This window comes from Scylla paramamosain, unplaced genomic scaffold, assembly GCF_035594125.1.
Source record: "Scylla paramamosain isolate STU-SP2022 unplaced genomic scaffold, ASM3559412v1 Contig39, whole genome shotgun sequence".
Taxonomy (NCBI): Eukaryota; Metazoa; Arthropoda; class Malacostraca; order Decapoda; family Portunidae; genus Scylla; species Scylla paramamosain.
In genome coordinates this window covers 1-17,500 of record NW_026973704.1, presented here as the reverse complement: position 1 = coordinate 17,500, position 17,500 = coordinate 1, and the positions used below count along the sequence as shown (strand labels likewise).

General features: G+C 43.8%; 1 protein-coding gene across 3 annotated transcripts in view; it reads left to right on the top strand.

Moving 5' to 3' along the window:
* The window catches only part of LOC135097982 (uncharacterized), a 32,258-nt gene extending 21,298 nt beyond the window's left edge, over positions 1-10,960 (top strand). The window contains exons 2-3 of one of the 3 annotated variants that reach the window (XR_010266404.1): positions 9,692-9,821; positions 10,659-10,960. Coding sequence is in view for 2 of the 3 variants with exons in the window: in XM_064000149.1 (XP_063856219.1) it covers positions 10,659-10,712 (54 nt within the window). In the remaining variant the exon portion in view is untranslated. Of the gene's footprint in view, positions 1-9,691; positions 9,882-10,658 lie in introns of those variants that run through there. The other 2 variants (XM_064000149.1, XM_064000151.1) reach the window with 2 other exon arrangements.
* Positions 10,961-17,500: the final 6,540 nt, after the last annotated feature.

The window sequence follows — 17,500 nt, the reverse complement described above, 5'->3', positions numbered from 1 at the left end:
ACCCAACCCAACCCAACCCAACCTAACCTAACCTAACCTAACCTAACCTAACCTAACCTAACCTAACCTAACCTAACTTAACTTAACTTAACTTAACCTAACCCAAACTCACCTAACCTAACCTAACCTAACCCAACCCAACCTCACCTAACCTAACCTAACCTAACTTAATCTAACCTAACTTAACCAAACATAACTGAAACAAGGGATTGAATGATTAGATTTTTCAGTTCCTCGCCATTCTGCAATTTTAAAAGATGGCTGAAGAGTCAAAATAAATGTTTCAGAGTGCTTTCTGAGTTAAAAGTTTCCATCTTGTACAATGTTGATAAATGGCTTAAATTTTCCCCCACCCCTACCTCCCCACCGCCTAACAAAAGATGATAGATAAATAAAATGAATAAGTAAATGTCTCAATGTGGTTTCTGATGAACGAAAGACTTACCCAATAATAATGAGAGGCTTAACTGAATCAACCATGCAATCACTAACGGCGTAGCTCCTTGTTCACCCAACCCCCTGATTGGCCTTCACTCCCTCCTCCTCCCTCATTTTTTTCTCCCATTTTTTTGTAGCTTTTTGTACATATTTTTAATCTGCGCCGCTTGCTTTCATGAGGGTCGACCTTTCATCACTGGAGCACTTCTTGGGAGGAGGAGGAGGAGGAGGAGGAGGAGGAGGAGGAGGAGAGAGCGGAGGCAGTATTACCAAACTAGGAGATCAACCTCCCAGCCACATGTAAATACCACCAGACATCACCACTCCACCCTCTCCTCCTCCTCCTCCTCCTCCTCCTCCTCCTCCTCCTCCTCCTCCTCCTCTCAGCTGACAGATGCAGTGCTCCCGGATACTGCAGCTTCCATGTTTCCAGCGGGGCCATACAGAATGCAGTAAGTGGAGGGGCATGAGGGTTGGAGGGGCGAAGGGATGAGGGCGGAGAGTCATCCTGGCCAGCCGAGCGCCGAAGAGAGAGAGAGAGAGAGAGAGAGAGAGAGAGAGAGAGAGAGAGAGAGAGAGAGAGAGAGAGAGTGTAGAAGCAGGAAAAGGGATTGAACCTCTGTTTGTACGTCTCTCTCTCTCTCTCTCTCTCTCTCTCTCTCTCTCTCTCTCTCTCTCTCTCTCTCTCTCTCTCTCTGTCTGTTCCCTTTCTCCCCATCTCTCTCCAGCGATGTCGAGTAGAGAGGGGGGATGGTGGTAAGAGGGAGGGAGCTCGACAGGGAGGGAAGATAAGGAGGGGCAGGAGATAGGTAGGCAGGCAGCAGTGTCTCTCATATCATGGTCATCACCGCCTCCAGTTCATTGCCAACAGCCTGCTTGCTTGCTTGTGTCCTCCTTCCCGCAGCAGCCTCACACTTTCCTCCTCCTCCTCCTCCTCCTCCTCCTCCTCCTCCTCCTCCTCCTCCTCTTCCTCCTCCTCCTCCTCCTCCTCCTCCAGCTCCTTTTTCCCTCTGAATGACGCACACTCGACCATTCCTTTTATTGTGGCACTTGTATCCATTGTTTAAAGCTCGTGTCTCTGTCATTGTTATTGTGTTAATGGCTGGCTTTTGTGTTTCTTTGCTGAGAGAGAGAGAGAGAGAGAGAGAGAGAGAGAGAGAGAGAGAGAGAGAGAGAGAGAGAGAGAGAGAATGTCAAAGATAGCAGAAGATAAGACAAGATAAGGGGAAGATAATGGCAGAATGTTGAAAATAACTTACCTACTGAGTCGCTACTGTAAGGATAAGAAGAAAAGGTCGTATATCTTGCCCGAGTGTCTTTAACGTAGTGCAAGAGAAAGGGAATGGAAAGCAGAGAGTACTTAAATAATCGTAAACACCCAGACGTATTCCTACCTGTAAAAATTGCTAAGGTGTTGGAGGCTGGAAAAATTTTTAAAGAGAAAAGTTCAGGTGATATGTTTGAGTGTTCAAGAAAGAGAAACAAACTGCAGGTGAAGGATGAAGGCCATTTTAGTGGAGCTGAGGATGTAAATTGTTATTGTCTTCACTTGAAAGTAGGAAAAAGAATACCAACACGAACACTCCAGAGAGAGAGAGAGAGAGAGAGAGAGAGAGAGAGAGAGAGAGAGAGAGAGAGAGAGAGAGAGAGAGAGAAAAGGAAACACAGACCAAAAAAGGAGACATGAACACACAAAGAGAGAGAGAGAGAGAGAGAGAGAGAGAGAGAGAGAGAGAGAGAGAGAGAGAGAGAGAGAGAGAGAGAGAGAGAGAGAGAGAGAAGAATTAACCACACCCATGACTTGCATAATCACTCGCGGGGCCAAGAAAAGTTTTCCTCTTGTTTGTTTGTTTTCTTAAAGGGAGACTCAGCTTCATTATAATTAATCAGATTGCCAAATTAATTTCCTCGTGCTGGAGTGTTAATAAGGGACGAGGAGGAGGACGAGGAGGAGGACGAGGAGGAGGAGGAGACCGATATTATTAGCAATTTGAAAAAAAAAAAAAGATGAAGAGAAGTAAACATGACGTACGAAGGAGGAAAATTAATAAAAAAACAAAAAATGAAGGATGGAGAAGAGAAAGAGAAGACAAAGACGAAGAAGACGATAAAAAAATAAAAGCAAACAGAAGAAGAGTGAAGAGAAAGAGGAGGAGAAAGAGGAGGAGGAGGAGGAGGAGGAGGAGGAGGTAAAGAATAAGAATAAGAAAAGATAGACAAACGGGAAAGAGAAAGGGGAGAAGAAGAAGAAGAAGAAGAAGAAAAGAAAGTAGCAAAGATAAAAAAAAACTGGAGAAAGAGGAGTAGGAGAAGGAAGAGAAAGAGTAGGAAAGATAAGACTATGGACGAAAGATCAAACGTAGAAGAGGAAGAGGAGAAAGGGGAAGAGGAGGAAGAGGATGAGGAGGAGGAGGAGGAGGAGGAGATGAAAGCTGAATAAAAACAGAAAGAAGATAGAAGAAAGAAGGGAAACAGACATGTAGAAAAAAAAAATAAGATGAGGAAGAAGCCAAGGCGGAAAAGGAGGAGGAGGAGGAGGAGAAGGAGAAGAAGAAGAAGAAGAAGAAGAAGAAGAAGAAGAAGAAGACAAACGAAAACACACAAAAAAGATAAGTAGAAGAAAGAACGAAAACAGACTGGCGGAAAAATAAGACGATGACGACAATGAAGAACAAGAAGAAGAAGAAGAAGAAGAAGAAGGAGGAGGAGGAAGAGGAGGGGGAGAGTAAGGAAGAAGGGGTAGGGGGGTGCTTTCATCTATACACAGCGCAGAACCAATATTTCCTGCGCATTGTCGAAGGTGACGCCCTATACTCGTAACTCACCAGAGGCTAGAATATCTCCCCCGCCCTTGTCCCAGTCCTCGCCTGAGCCCTCACTAGATGGCTCTGGTCACGGGAGCTGTGTGTTTGGGGCGGGGAGGAGGTAGAGGGAAGGGAATGTGTAACGGAGATGAGGGATTGTGGGTGGTTAGTAGGAAGGGGTAGGAGAGAAGTTAGTGTATGGGGTGTATGGGGTGGGGAGAAGGTGAAGGGGAAGGGAATGTGTAATGGAGATGTGAGGGATTACGGGTGGTTAGAGGGTAAAGTGAGTGGATGGGATGGTAGGAGGGATAGATGGAGGAAGAGGAGGAATGTAGGATGTGCTAGAAAGGGAGAGTGAAGAAAGGAAGGGAGAAAGGGAGAAATGGTGTTAATCTACAAAGGAAGAGTGAAGGAGGGGAAGTGGAAAGGATGAAAGAAGGAAAGAATAGAAAGAAGAATCAAGCTCATTAGATAATGGGGAGATTAGGTTAAGGGAGTAGGGAGAAAAAGAAAAAGGGACGTTATGTAATGCCAGTAATAGGGAGAGGAAGTAAGGGAAAGGAAGAAGAATAAGATGGAGAGGGGAAAGATAAGAGTGTAGATAATTTTAGCGTTAAAGGGAGGCGTAACTGACAGGGAGGCGAGGGGGAAAGGAAGGAGGGAAGGGAGCGGCGTACTGTAGGCTATAATCTGACGTTGTTTTCATGGTTCTTATCACTCTATATTCTAAGCTTATTACACGCCTTCCTGCCTCACATGGGACCATACCCTGAAACACTCCTTCGCTGCACCTCCACTTCTTTGAAAAGGCTCTAGTTGAAGTTACACGAGTTTCAAGGGTGTTTTTCACGGTTATAGTGACATCTAAGCTAGATTTCTACGTAATAGTCGTGGTGATGAGAGCTGAAGGTTTCAAAATACGTACAAGATACATAGATATATAGATAGACGGACAGACAAATAGATAGATTGATTAATTATCGTCGCAACAGGAGATTTACAGGGGTACAAATTGCTGCTGCTTACTATTTTACACTCAACCATCACTCACGCAAATGATGAATATTCCTACAGGTTTCACTATACAAACCAAGGAAATATATCCCACGAGTAGTTCTTTCCCACCTTCCTCCCATCAGAAACTCATTAGGGGAGGGAAGTAGCATCAGAGAACCTAGTGAAGTAAGTGAAATAGACTTGCTGATGTGGGGGATTTAATTTTCCCTTTCAATTTTGCAGTGGCGTTTTGCGCACGTCTCTTCCTACATTTATTTTTTCCCCTCCCAGATTTGGCGTGTAGCTCATGTACCTTCTCCTTATGCTGTAAAAAACGAGGGAGGGGAAAGGGCGTTTAAAGAGGACACGAGGATGGATGGATAGCTTCAGCAGGGGGAGGAATGGAGGGAGAGAGGGACGGGTGAGGGACTGATTGGGGTTGTGTGTACCAGTATTAGGAGATTGAAGATTGGTGAAGGGATAGGAAGAGCAGAGAAGCGAGATATTGACTGAGATAGATAAATAGGGCATAGAGGGAGAGATGGAGGGAGAAAGAAAGAGAGGAATAGATTGTTAGGATAGAAAGGAAGGGATGGGGAAAAGGAGTAGTCAGATAGTAGACAAATAAAAGAGGAGAAGGATGTTTTGGTAGGCAGATAAAGAGGAACTGGATGCCTTGAAAGGTGGACTAAGGATAAAGATGGTGACTTGGTAGATAGGTAAAGGAAAAAAAGATGGTTTGTCAGGCAGGTAAGGAAGATGATGGCTTGGAAGGTTGGCATGGAGGAAGAGAATGGTTTTAAAAATATGCATGGAGAAAGGATGGTGTACTAAATTGGCATGGAAGGACAAGGATGGATTCAAGGTCAGTTGGAGAAGAAAGGGAGTGAAAAAGATGATGATAATAATAATGATAATAAATAATAATAATAATAGTAATAACTGATCCCTGCATACAAAACACCAGTAATAATAAAATAAATTGTTGAGAAAATTATATGGGTAATCAAAACAAAAGTATTTACAAACTGATACAAGAGTGAAAGCATTGTTTAAGCCTAACAAGATTACGGGACGAGGAGGGGCAGGGAAGGAAAATGAAGAAAAGAGGCAAGGAAAAGAACAAAAGAGGGAGAAGGATGAGACGACAACGAAATAAAAGGATGGAAAGGAGAAAATAAAAACCTTTACAGAATTATGGCGACAGCTGGAAAAAAGAGGACAAATTGATTACGAGAGAGAGAGAGAGAGAGAGAGAGAGAGAGAGAGAGAGAGAGAGAGAGAGAGAGAGAGAGAGAGAGAGAGAGAGAGACGGATCGCCCGTAATATTGTTGACCGGCAGCCAGTTGTTCATTATTATAGCACAGCAGAGCCAGGAGAGAGAGAGAGAGAGAGAGAGAGAGAGAGAGAGAGAGAGAGAGAGAGAGAGAGAGAGAGAGACCAAAATTACTTTCATGAAGTGTCATATTTCAATACACCGTAACCAGAATATAAAGATTTAAGACAATGATCAATTAAGTAAACAAACAGACAAACAAAAACAAGCAAGCAGGTGAAGAAATAGAATAAACAAGGAGAGAAAATAAAGTAACCATTATTCTTTCTCTCTTCCTTCTCCCTCTCTCTCCTCTCTCCTCTCTCCCTCCCACCTTTCTCTCTCTCTCTCTCTCTCTCCTCTCTCCCTCCCACCTTTCTCTCTCTCTCTCTCTCTCTCTCTCTGTTCCCCTTTCCCCCGCTCCCTCTCTCTTATCCTGTCCTCTTCTCCTCTCCTCTCCACATGGTTCCGAGGCTTCGTGAACCTCCGGACCGTCGTTTTGAAACAATAACACTAACTCGTCTAACTAACCACCCTCACATAACCCAGTTTCCGGAGGGAGGAGGAGGAGGAGGAGGAGGAAGAAGAAGAGGAGGAGACGTGGCCTTCCTCTCACGACCCTTGCTTTATGTCTCATCTCCCGGCCAACTCCTCCTCCTCCTCCTCCTCCTCCTCCTGTAATTCTAAAGCAGGTTCGAATTTATAACTCAGCTTCGCCGTCATTTTAGTCAGAGCTCACAAGGCGGAGTTCCGGAGCTTCGACTCGTGGCTTCATCTGTCATGCGGCTGTGGTGTGGTGGCGCTGTCTCTCTCTCTCTCTCTCTCTCTCTCTCATGCAGAGGACCCTTGGACTTTCAGTCTTCGATTTTGTGCCTTCGGAGCTTCATAAACAGCATCCGAAGCTATTTCAAGGCGACGGGCCACACTGAGTTAGGATTCGAACCCTGGGGATCGGTTCACTTTATGGCGCCGAGGTGTCGATACGGGATTACCATAGACGCGGCGTGAGATAGCGGGGAGAGGGGAGAGGGGAGGGGGGATGAGTGGGAATACGTAAAGGAGTGTGTGCGTGAGTGAAGTGAGTGCAGAGAGAGAGAGAGAGAGAGAGAGAGAGAGAGAGAGAGAGAGGATATTGCTTACAGGAGGTCAGGTCAGCTGGGATGGATGAGGGAGTGTGGAGTGAAGGGAGAGTGGAAGGAATTGTGTCTGTGTGTGTGTGTGTGTGTGTGTGTGTGTTAGGATGAGGATTGAAGAGAGAGGCTGACTGGGCATGAGGGACAGAGAGAGAGAGAGAGAGAGAGAGAGAGAGAGAGAGAGAGAAAGGCAACCCGGGTCAGAAATTATTATTAGTGTCTGAATATTGACACGCCAAAAGAGAGAGAGAGAGAGAGAGAGAGAGAGAGAGAGAGAGAGAGAGAGAGAGAGAGAGAGAGAGAGAGAGAGAGAGAGGAAAAAATGTAGAAGGAAGAATTAGGAAACTAAAAGATTTTTCATAGTGGAAAGAGAAAAGGAAGGAGAGAGAGAGAGAGAGAGAGAGAGAGAGAGAGAGAGAGAGAGAGAGAGAGAGAGAGAGAGAGAGAGAGAGATGGAGGGAAAAAAAAATAGAGGGAGACATGGAGGGAAGTGGAAAAAAAATAGGGGAATGGTTAATTAGGTAAACAAAAAAAAAAGTTTGGAGAGTAAAAGGGAGAGAGAAAGAAAGGGAGAGGGTAAATGATGAAGCTAAGGAAATGAGGGAGAGTTGAAAGGGGAGACATTGGTGTGTGTGTGTGTGTGTGTGTGTGTGTGTGTGTGTGTGTGTGTGTGTGTGTGTGTGTGTGTGTTGAAGAGAAGATGAGGAGAGATGCTTCAGAACAGATAGATAAAGAAATGGAAGGCAAGAGTGAGTGAGAGAGAGAGAGAGAGAAAGAAGGGGAAGAAGGCAAGGGAGTGAGTGAGAGAGAGAGGATTGCTAGAGAAGAGATAGACACATGACAAAGAGTGAGTGGAATGTACTACAGAAGACACAGATAAAGAAGGGAAAGGAAGTGAGGAAGAAGACAAGAGAATGAGTGAAGGGGAGGGGATGTGTGCTCGTGAAAAGGAACAGTGAGGGGCTTCATGGAGGGAGGTGTTGAGGGGAAGAGAGCGGGAGAGGGGCAGGGAGAGGGAGGGAGGGTTGTTCGTGGGGGGGGGGGTCGGTGGCTGTCGAAGGGCTCAAGTTATTGTTCTTGATGAAGCGCAGTAATTAAGTGACCGCCTGTTAATATCATGAGGTAATAGACTATTAAATCTCCATTCCGCCCAAAGAGACCCGCAGCCCGCCCACCGCCCGCCCACCACCGCCCTTACCTCTCATTACTGCACCTCCCTGCCCCTCGCTAACTCTCCCTGCCTCCCCTGTCACTCATTACTGCCTCTCCTTGCCCCTCGCCATCTCTCCCTGCTTTTCCCTGCCTCTCGCTAATTCACACTGTCATCCCTGCAACTCATTATTGCCTCTCCCTGCCTCTCCCAGCACCTCGCAAACTCTACTTGCCTCTCCCTGCCTCTGCCAGTACCTCGATAGCACTGTCGTAGCAGAACGTGTTTGGTGCTGGAAAACCGTTGTGACTACTGAAAAAGTCGAAAATAGTAATAACAAAGAATAAAAAAACACTGTAAACGGTAAGGCAAAGAAAAGAATAGGCAGTGGACAGTATGAGTGTGCTGAGTGGAATGAAATCCCCACACGAACGAAAAAAAAAGAAAAAGAAAAAGAAAAAAAAAAGAAAAGGTAAAGCATGAACGCCAAACTGGAAAAAAAAGATTTATAAATAATACAGAAATATGAATGGTATGAAAAGACAACGAATAATATAAATAACAATAATTAATGAATGAAAAAAAAATATGAATACCAAAAATAAAAAAAAAACTTACTTCACCGAAACTTACACAAATATAACATAGAAATAAAGGAAAACAGACAATTATGAAAGGAAAAAAAAAACAGACAACAAAATAAGAAACCAATGTACGATAATTGTAATAATTTTAATTAAGTAACGTTCATAAACACTCTTGTACCTGACATTTTAATTTAATCGAAGAATATAAGATGCCGAGTAAAGAAAATAATATTGTCTTAGGAAGAGGAAAAAAAATATACAGAAAAGACTGCAACACGCGCAGAGAGAGAGAGAGAGAGAGAGAGAGAGAGAGAGAGAGAGAGAGAGAGAGAGAGAGAGAACATTGCATCAAGGAGGACATTTTCCAGGAAAGAAATAGCCATGAGAATATGAAGTATAAATTAAATTCTCTCTCTCTCTCTCTCTCTCTCTCTCTCTCTCTCTCTCTCTCTCTCTCTCTCTCTCTCTAATGCGTGGATGTGTTTGCACCGCGGAACATTATTACATCGACGGATAAATAAAGTGAGTGAGTGAGTGAGTGAGTGAGAGAGAGAGAGCGAGTGCTGGCAGCCGTCCCGTGAGCTATCTCTGTTTTCTCTATTGTCTTTCATACCATTGGGTGGCCGAGGGAAAGGCGGGGCGGGGATGAAAGACTGACCCATTTCCTCAGTCTTTACGAGAGAGAGAGAGAGAGAGAGAGAGAGAGAGAGAGAGAGAGAGAGAGAGAGAGAGAGAGAATGTGTACTCGTATAGGGTAACAGGTAATTAGCCGTTACTAAAGCAATCTCTCTCTCTCTCTCTCTCTCTCTCTCTCTCTCTCTCTCTCTCTCTCTCTCTCTCTCTCTCTCTCTCTCTCAACTGTATCCCAATATTGCATTTACGTGTATGGTGCAATGACGTTAAATAAAAGCACAGTACCATCTCTCTCTCTCTCTCTCTCTCTCTCTCTCTCTCTCTCTCTCTCTCTCTCTCTCTCTCTCTTGCTAAATTCCAAATAGGTATCAAATGGAAAAATAGCCATGCAAATATTCCCCTTAATAGTCCACATCATAGTCACCTCTCCTTTACTCTTAAGCTTAATTACTTCCATTATCTCCCTCTGATAATTACTCGATATCATTAATGCAGAGAACGGAGTGTAATTAATATTCTTTATACATTACTTTTTATTATTTTTTTACGTATCTGTGTATACATTTACCTTTTCATTTTGTATGTCGAGTGTTCGCTTCTAATGGGTCTCCTTGTCTCTGTCTCTCCCCCATTAGGTGAGTGTGGGTGGCTGTCTGGCTGGCTGACTGGCTGACCGACCGGCTGGCTGACTGGCTGGCTGGCTGGCTGACGCTCTCTCTCTAACTTCCCTGGATGGTGAGGGAAGGACGAAGCCGCTGGAGTTGGGTAGGTGATGGCAGTGGTGGTGGTGGTTATGGTGGTGGTTCTGTTTGGGTTTTGTTTTTGTTTTGGGTGTGGTGTAGGAGTGGTGATGGGGGATGAGGAGATAAAGAGGGAGGAGGAGGAGGAGGAGGAGGAGGAGGAGGAGGAGGAGAAGAAGAAGAAGAAGAAGAAGAAGAAGAAGAAGAAGAAGAAGAAGAAGAAGAAGAAGAAGAAGAAGAAGAAGAAGAAGAAGAAGAAGAAGAAGAAGAAGAAGAAGAAGAAGAAGAAGAAGGAAAAAAATATGAATAGTGGTATTGAGTTGAAAATTACGTAAATATCAGACGTAAATATCAGATGTTTCTTCAATATCTGCGCCTCTGCTTCGTTCAGTCACACACACACTCACACACACACACACACACACACACACACACACACACACACACACACACACACACACACACACACACACACACACACACACACACACACACACACACACACTCTCTCTCTCTCTCTCCGCAACACATATGCCCGAGCTCCTCCTCCTCCTCCTCCTCCTCCTCCTCCTCCTCCTCCTCCTCCTCCAGCTCGTATTCGACATAATTAAGGCCCTTCTCTCTCTTTTGATCACCGTGCTGTAATAATAATGCTGTTAGGAAGCGAAGGAGAATGTTACAGGCTAGTGTGTGTGTGTGTGTGTGTGTGTGTGTAGATATGTATGTATGTATGTATGTATGTATACCTGCGCGTGTATGTATATGCGTAAGTGTGTGCGCGTTTATGGGTACCTTGCCTTGCACTGTGTTATATCTTTCGTTATGTCGCCTTGTCATCTCTTCTATTGTCTCCTCTCCTCAGGTCTCCTCAGGTCTTCTCTGGTCTCCTCTGGTCTCTTCTGGACCTACACGTTAATTATGTAGCGGCGTGGCGGCGTCCCCGAGGTTGCCTGGTCCTGGTGTCACTGTTGTTGAAGCATTCATGAGGACGGCACGGCACTGTGATGGGCGGGCCTCGCTGTGGATATTGCATGAGGCGGGGAGGGAATGCGGCAGACGGCGGATAGGTGGGAGAGGAGGAAGTATGGATGGAAGGAGGGGTGAGTGGCGGTGAGGTCAGGTGTGAGAGTAAGTGAAAGTGGATGAATGAGGAATGGAGGGATTGTGGTAGAGAGAGAGAGAGAGAGAGAGAGAGAGAGAGAGAGAGAGAGAGAGAGAGAGAGAGAGAGAGAGGGTAGGTAAGGAAATAGAAATGGAATCAGAGAGAGAAATGGAAAGGAATGATGAAAAGAAGACGGAAAATGAAAAAAAGAAAAAGAAACGTAGATAAGAAAACTAAAGGGAATAGATTAAAGGAAAGAAAAAGAAGGGTAAATAGGAGAAGGAAGGGAGGCTAGAGTTAGTAGGAAAGGAGATGAAAGAGAGAGAGAGGGAGAGAGAAAAAATACTCGTGTAAAGGAAATGAAGAATGAACGAGAATGGAATGGAATGGAATGGAATGGAAGAATGGAGAGAGAAAATGAGAACAAGGAAAAGGAGAAAACTGATAAGAGAGAGAGAGAGAGAGAGAGAGAGAGAGAGAGAGAGAGAGAGAGAGAGAGAGAGAGAGAGTGGATGTGGGTAAAGCCACAGGCCCGGATGACGTCAGCCCACGTCTCCTCAAGCACTGCGCTAGAGAGCTGTCAGCTCCTCTCACCACCGTCTTCACATCTTGCCTGAGGGAGAAGAAGTGGCCCTCAGTATGGAAGGAAGCGCGTGTGGTACCGGTCCATAAGAAAAACTCAAGGTCTGAGCCCAACAACTACAGACCCATCTCCCTGCTCTCAGTGATGGGCAAGTTGCTGGAGAAAATAGTGGCTGCTGCCATCTGCCAACAACTGAGCGAGAACCACCTCCTCTCAGACAGGCAGTTTGGCTTCAGGCCTGGCAGATCCACCGCAGACCTCCTCCTCATCATCTCCAAGGACTGGCAAGACGCCCTGGAAGAAGGCCTGGACACCCTTGTGGTGGCCCTGGACATTGCTGGGGCTTTTGACAGGGTCTGGCACGCGGGGCTCATTGAAAAGCTTCGCGCCAAGGGTGTCCAAGGTGACCTGCTAATGCTGCTCGAAGATTACCTCCAGGGTAGGACCCTTCAGGTAGTAGTCAACGGGCAGTCATCAAGGCCTTCACCTGTCCGGGCCTCAGTTCCACAAGGCTCTGTCTTGGGCCCAGTCCTATGGAACATATACATCGACGACCTCCTCCGGCAGCTGTCATCTGTGGCAGCATACGCCGACGACTGCACACTCTCCCGCTCCTACTGCCGCCTCGACAGTCAGCGTGCCGTCACTGAGCTGAACAGGCAGCTCGGACTGGTGGAGCAGTGGGGAAAGATGTGGCAGGTAAACTTCGCTCCTGAGAAGACGCAGGCGATGGTCATCTCGCGGTCCCCAGGTGCCTCACACGCAGTCTCAGGACAGCTGCGTTTTGGAGGCAAGAGCCTGCCACTTCAGGATTATATCAAGATCCTGGGCGTGTCTGTGGACCGCGGCCTACGCTTCGATCACCACATCGGTGTCGTCGCCCGCCAGACCTCTCTCCGAGTCTCTGCCCTGCGCAGGATGGCGAACACCCTCGACCCACGGGGCATCCTCACGCTATACAGGGCACAGATACGCCCATGTATGGAGTACGGTGCCCTGTCCTGGATGTCGAGTGCCCCCACCCACATGCAGAGACTGGATGCTGTGCAGCGGCGAGCCCTGCGTCTGGTGGCCACCCATGAGGACCAACAGCACCAACCACCAGTAACGTCACTGGAGCATCGCCGGGACGTGTCGGCGCTAGTGGTGTGCCACAAAACTCAGGTGCAGAGGGTCCCTCACCTTGACCCCCTGAGGGCTGCTGCCACACACAGTGCAGAGGTGCACCAGAGCTGCGGCCAGTAGCGACGAGCTAGTGAAGGTGCCTCGATCTCGCTCTAGCCAACACCAGCGTACCTACACAGCCAGGACTTCGCGGCTGTGGAACATGTTCACGGCGGCCACGCCCCAAGTGCAGGACATGTCCACGCACCAGGTGAAGCTGGCAGCCCACAGTTGGCGTAGCACGCACCTGTCCCCACTGGTGCTTTAAATTTTTATTATTTTATTGTATTATTGTATTAGTATATCTTTATGTTAAATATGTATAGTGTTATTCCTGTAAATAATACTATCATAGGCTTCTTAAATAATTCCATACTCAACGTGGAATTTCAAGCCTTTCTGTAAATATTTGTTAAAAAAAAAAAAAAAAAAAAAAAAGAGAGAGAGAGAGAGAGAGAGAGAGAGAGAGAGAGAGCTGCATTCAAGTTTAGAGGAAGGTCATCAATGTTACAGGTAGAACCGCTTCTCGTCCCTACCTGTCTTGAGGTGAAAAAGAGAGGGAGGTTCTTCTTCTTCTTCTTCTTCTTCTTCTTCTTCTTCTTCTTCTTCTTCTTCTTCTTCTTCTTTCAACTACTTTTATGTGTATATATATATTTTTTTATTTTTTTACAACTTTTTGATGTATTTTAGTGTTTCTTGTTTCGTGTGTGTGTGTGTGTGTGTTGAGAGCATAGTGTGAGTGAGTGAATGAGTGAGTGAGTGATGGAGACAGACGCTATCTTCTCTCTTTTCCCCTCCTCCTCCTCTTCCTCCTCTCCTTATCATCATTTCATCTTCTTCCTCCTTCTCCTCTCACATCTCTTGGTCCTTTTCATCACCACTTATTTTCTCATTTTCCTGCCTCCTCCTCCTCCTCCTCCTCCTCCTCCTCCTCCTCCTCCTCCTCCTCCTCCTCCTCCTCCTTATGTGATGATGTTGATATTTTTTCCTTTAAACTTATTTGGCCGCGCGAAAAATTTCCCCAGCCTGAGTATCCCGTCACCTGATTGGCTGGCATTTTTCCCCTTGACGACCATTCAGCATTGAGGATATTTGGTGCGAGGCGCTGATTGGTGCTCGCTTAAGACTGACAGTCAATCACGCGGCACTTTCTTTTTTTCTATGACAGGAATGGAAATAGCTAACCATTCTCTCTCTCTCTCTCTCTCTCTCTCTCTCTCTCTCTCTCTCTCTCTCTCTCTCTCTCTCTCTCTCTCTCTCTCTCTCTCTCATAAACACATCTACGTAAATATTGTCTTCGTTCTTCCTATTCTTCTCTTTACGATCTATATATTTATCCTTCCTCCTCCTCCTCCTCCTCCTCCTCCTCCTCCTCCTCCTCCTCCTGTCACTCACACAAATGCATTATTTTCCTCAAAAATTTGTGGGAAATCTTTTGTGTTTAGTTTTCTTAAAGTTATTGTGTTTATTTGTCATGTTATTTTTAGGATAAGAGGGTTTTTAATTATAGACGTCAGTCTGGAATGCCCACTTGCGGGGAAACTATATATAGATTTATGAATGATAGTCGACAGCGTAGACGATTTTCAGTATACAGTATAGACGATTTTCTTTTTGGTAGTACATACATCTGCCCTGCCGCCGGGAAGGGGTTAAAACAGTTTTTCTATTTACCAGTGATGAAAGAGGTAGAAAACACACACACACACACACACACACACACACACACACACACACACACACACACACACGTTGGTAGAGTTGCTGTTAATCCATTAATTGGTGTGGGTTCGGGAAAACTTAGGATTATAATGGCGGGGCGCGAGGCAAATTGATATAATGGGTGTGGCACATAAACAGCTGCGGTGCTCTTTGGTGTATGCAATTTTATTACATTTGCTTGGTTTCAACACAATTATGTACTTAATAACTTGCTGCTTCTTTCTCCAACATGGTCTGTATTTCCTGCTGCCTGTGACTGGAGCTGTTTCCACACACAAGTGTCCTCAATGAAAACTACACTGCCTTGCTTTCGGATCTGGCTTTTTTTTTTTTTTTTGCGGGGAAAGATGACTTTATGAACCATTATCTTGCCCTCATTCCTTCACCGCTCATCCAAATTCATATATATATATATATATATATATATATATATATATATATATATATATATATATATATATATATATATATATATATATATATATATATATATATATATATATATATATATATATATATATATATATATATATATATATATATTAATATTATATTATATTACTCTTACATCTCGGAGTCCCCATCTGGGGAGGGACCACAAATGTCCCCAGGTCTGACTGCTCTTCAGATATCGACCCTAATTGTCTTGACACTCCCCTGAACTTTTTTATTCATAAACTTCAGCAACATTCGTGGTCTAAGATCTAATTTTCAATCTGTAGAACACCACCTCTCCTCTTCTAAACCTCATCTTCTTTTCCTTACTGAAACTCAGGTGTCTGAGGCAACTGACAGTAGCCCCTTTTCTGTTCCCTCCTACTTTCTCTTTCCTCATTTTCAATCCAAAGCTGGATGTTGCGTTTATGTGTGCAGCGGCTCAACCTGCTCCCGTGCCCTCTCTCTTGAATCTTCCGAGTTTTTCACCATCTGGCTATGGCTACAGAGTCACTCTCAAATTAAATTTATCTGTGCTGTATACCTCTCACCTAACTCCTCTGACTATAAGAAATTATTTGACTACTTAACGTCCAAAGTGGAGCACATTCTGACTCTCTCCGCTTTTGCGGAGATCACCATTCTTGGAGACTTCAATGTTCACCACCAGCTCTGGCTTTCCTCTTCCTCCACTTACCATCCTGGTGAACTAGCCTCCAAAGCTTTGATTTCCAACCTTTTTTTTTTTTTATGTAGGAAGGATACTGGCAAAGGGCAACAAAAATCTAATAAAAAAAATGCCCACTGAAATGCCAGTCCCATAAAAGGGTCAAAGCAGTGGTCAAAAATTGGTGGATAAGTGTCTTGAAACCTCCCTCTTGAAGGAATTCAAGTCACACCTACCCTCCAATGGCTTCTGTCATTATCTCTGTAACTTCATCTCAAGTTTCCTTAATGACCGTCCTATTGCTGCTGTGGTAGATTGTTCTGTGGTCATTGTTCTTCTCCTAAATCTATTAACAGTGGTCTACCTCAGGGTTCTGTGCTGTCACCCACTCTTTTCTTATTATTCATTAGTGACCTAAACTAAACAGCTTGTCCTATCCGCTCCTAAAATCTCTCAAAGAGTTAAGATAAAATAAAATAAAGCACAACTATCAAGTAAAATTGAAAAAAGAAAACTATACTGATAATTCCTCATTCATAGAAGGTGAAACTAAGAAGCTAAAATAAAACAATAATTAATTAAAATTAATTTGGTTTAAAACCTCCTCTCAGTGAAAGTGGATTAAGTGTTAAAAATATTTCATGGATGTGGAATGCTGCAATGCATTGCACCACACGGAAGAAAAGACAATCAAGATGATTTCATCACCAAAAAAAAAGTTTATTGATACAACTCTAAAATTCAGTGTACACACTTGCAGATGGTATCATAATCTGATGTGTTTCCCACGAGATGTGCAAGTATTGTGGCGTGGTGTTGTTATTGTTGGCGCAGCGGCAAAGACCTCGGCCAGTGCTCGAACATGTATTCATAACTGTGTATGTCGCCGTAGCTGCACAGTCGTTCTTCAGCTGGCAGTCTTCCCCTTCCCCTACGGTTTAGCGACTTTCCTCTGTGGCCAGCGAGTGACTACTCAGTCACAACCCTCGACCATGAAACACGTCCTCTCTCACTGACTCCCGTGTTCATCGTATACAGTGCGTGCGTGATGAGTTCAGGATTTAGGGTGATAAAAAACTGTACTTTGCGTAACACACTAGCCACCGCGCACACACACACACACACACACACACACACACACACACACACACACACACACACACACACACACACACACACATATATAAAATAAGGTAGTGATTGTTCATTAACTGATGATGAGTTGATAGTTAAAAATTTGTTTATTATCAGAAAGTAACTTTTTATCATCTCTTATGTATATCTTTTGTACATATTGATTCTCTCTTTTTTTACTAGACAGATTAAGCTTTCATGCAGGAAATCATACATACATACATAATTATATATATATATATATATATATATATATATATATATATATATATATATATATATATATATATATATATATATATATATATATATATATATATATATATATATATATATATATATATATATATATATATATATATATATATATATATATATATATATATATATGTGTGTGTGTGTGTGTGTTTGTGTGTGTGTGTGTGTGTGTGCGAGTACAGCTGGTTGTCATCAGTCACAGCCAGTTCGTTCAGCTTCCTATTTTCTATAAAGATTCCACGTAATTTCTTTACTCTTCATTTTTTATATATACATTTTTTTTTTTTTTCATGGCAACGCGCATTAATTGAATTAGTTACGTCCATTTTGACTTCCCTCCCTTAGTAACCTGCCTTCATTATTTTTTTTTGTATCTTTCTTTCCCTTGCTATTATTATTATTATTATTATTATTATTATTATTATTATTATTATTATTATTATTATTATTATTATTATTATTATTATTCCTATTACTACTACTACTACTACTACTACTACTACTACTACTACTACTACTACTACTACTACTACTGCTACCTTTTTCAAGGCCTTTATTATTATGAAGGTTGGGAAACCGTCGTGTGTGTGTGTGTGTGTGTGTGTGTGTGTGTGTGTGTCGATCTCTTACATTGATGTC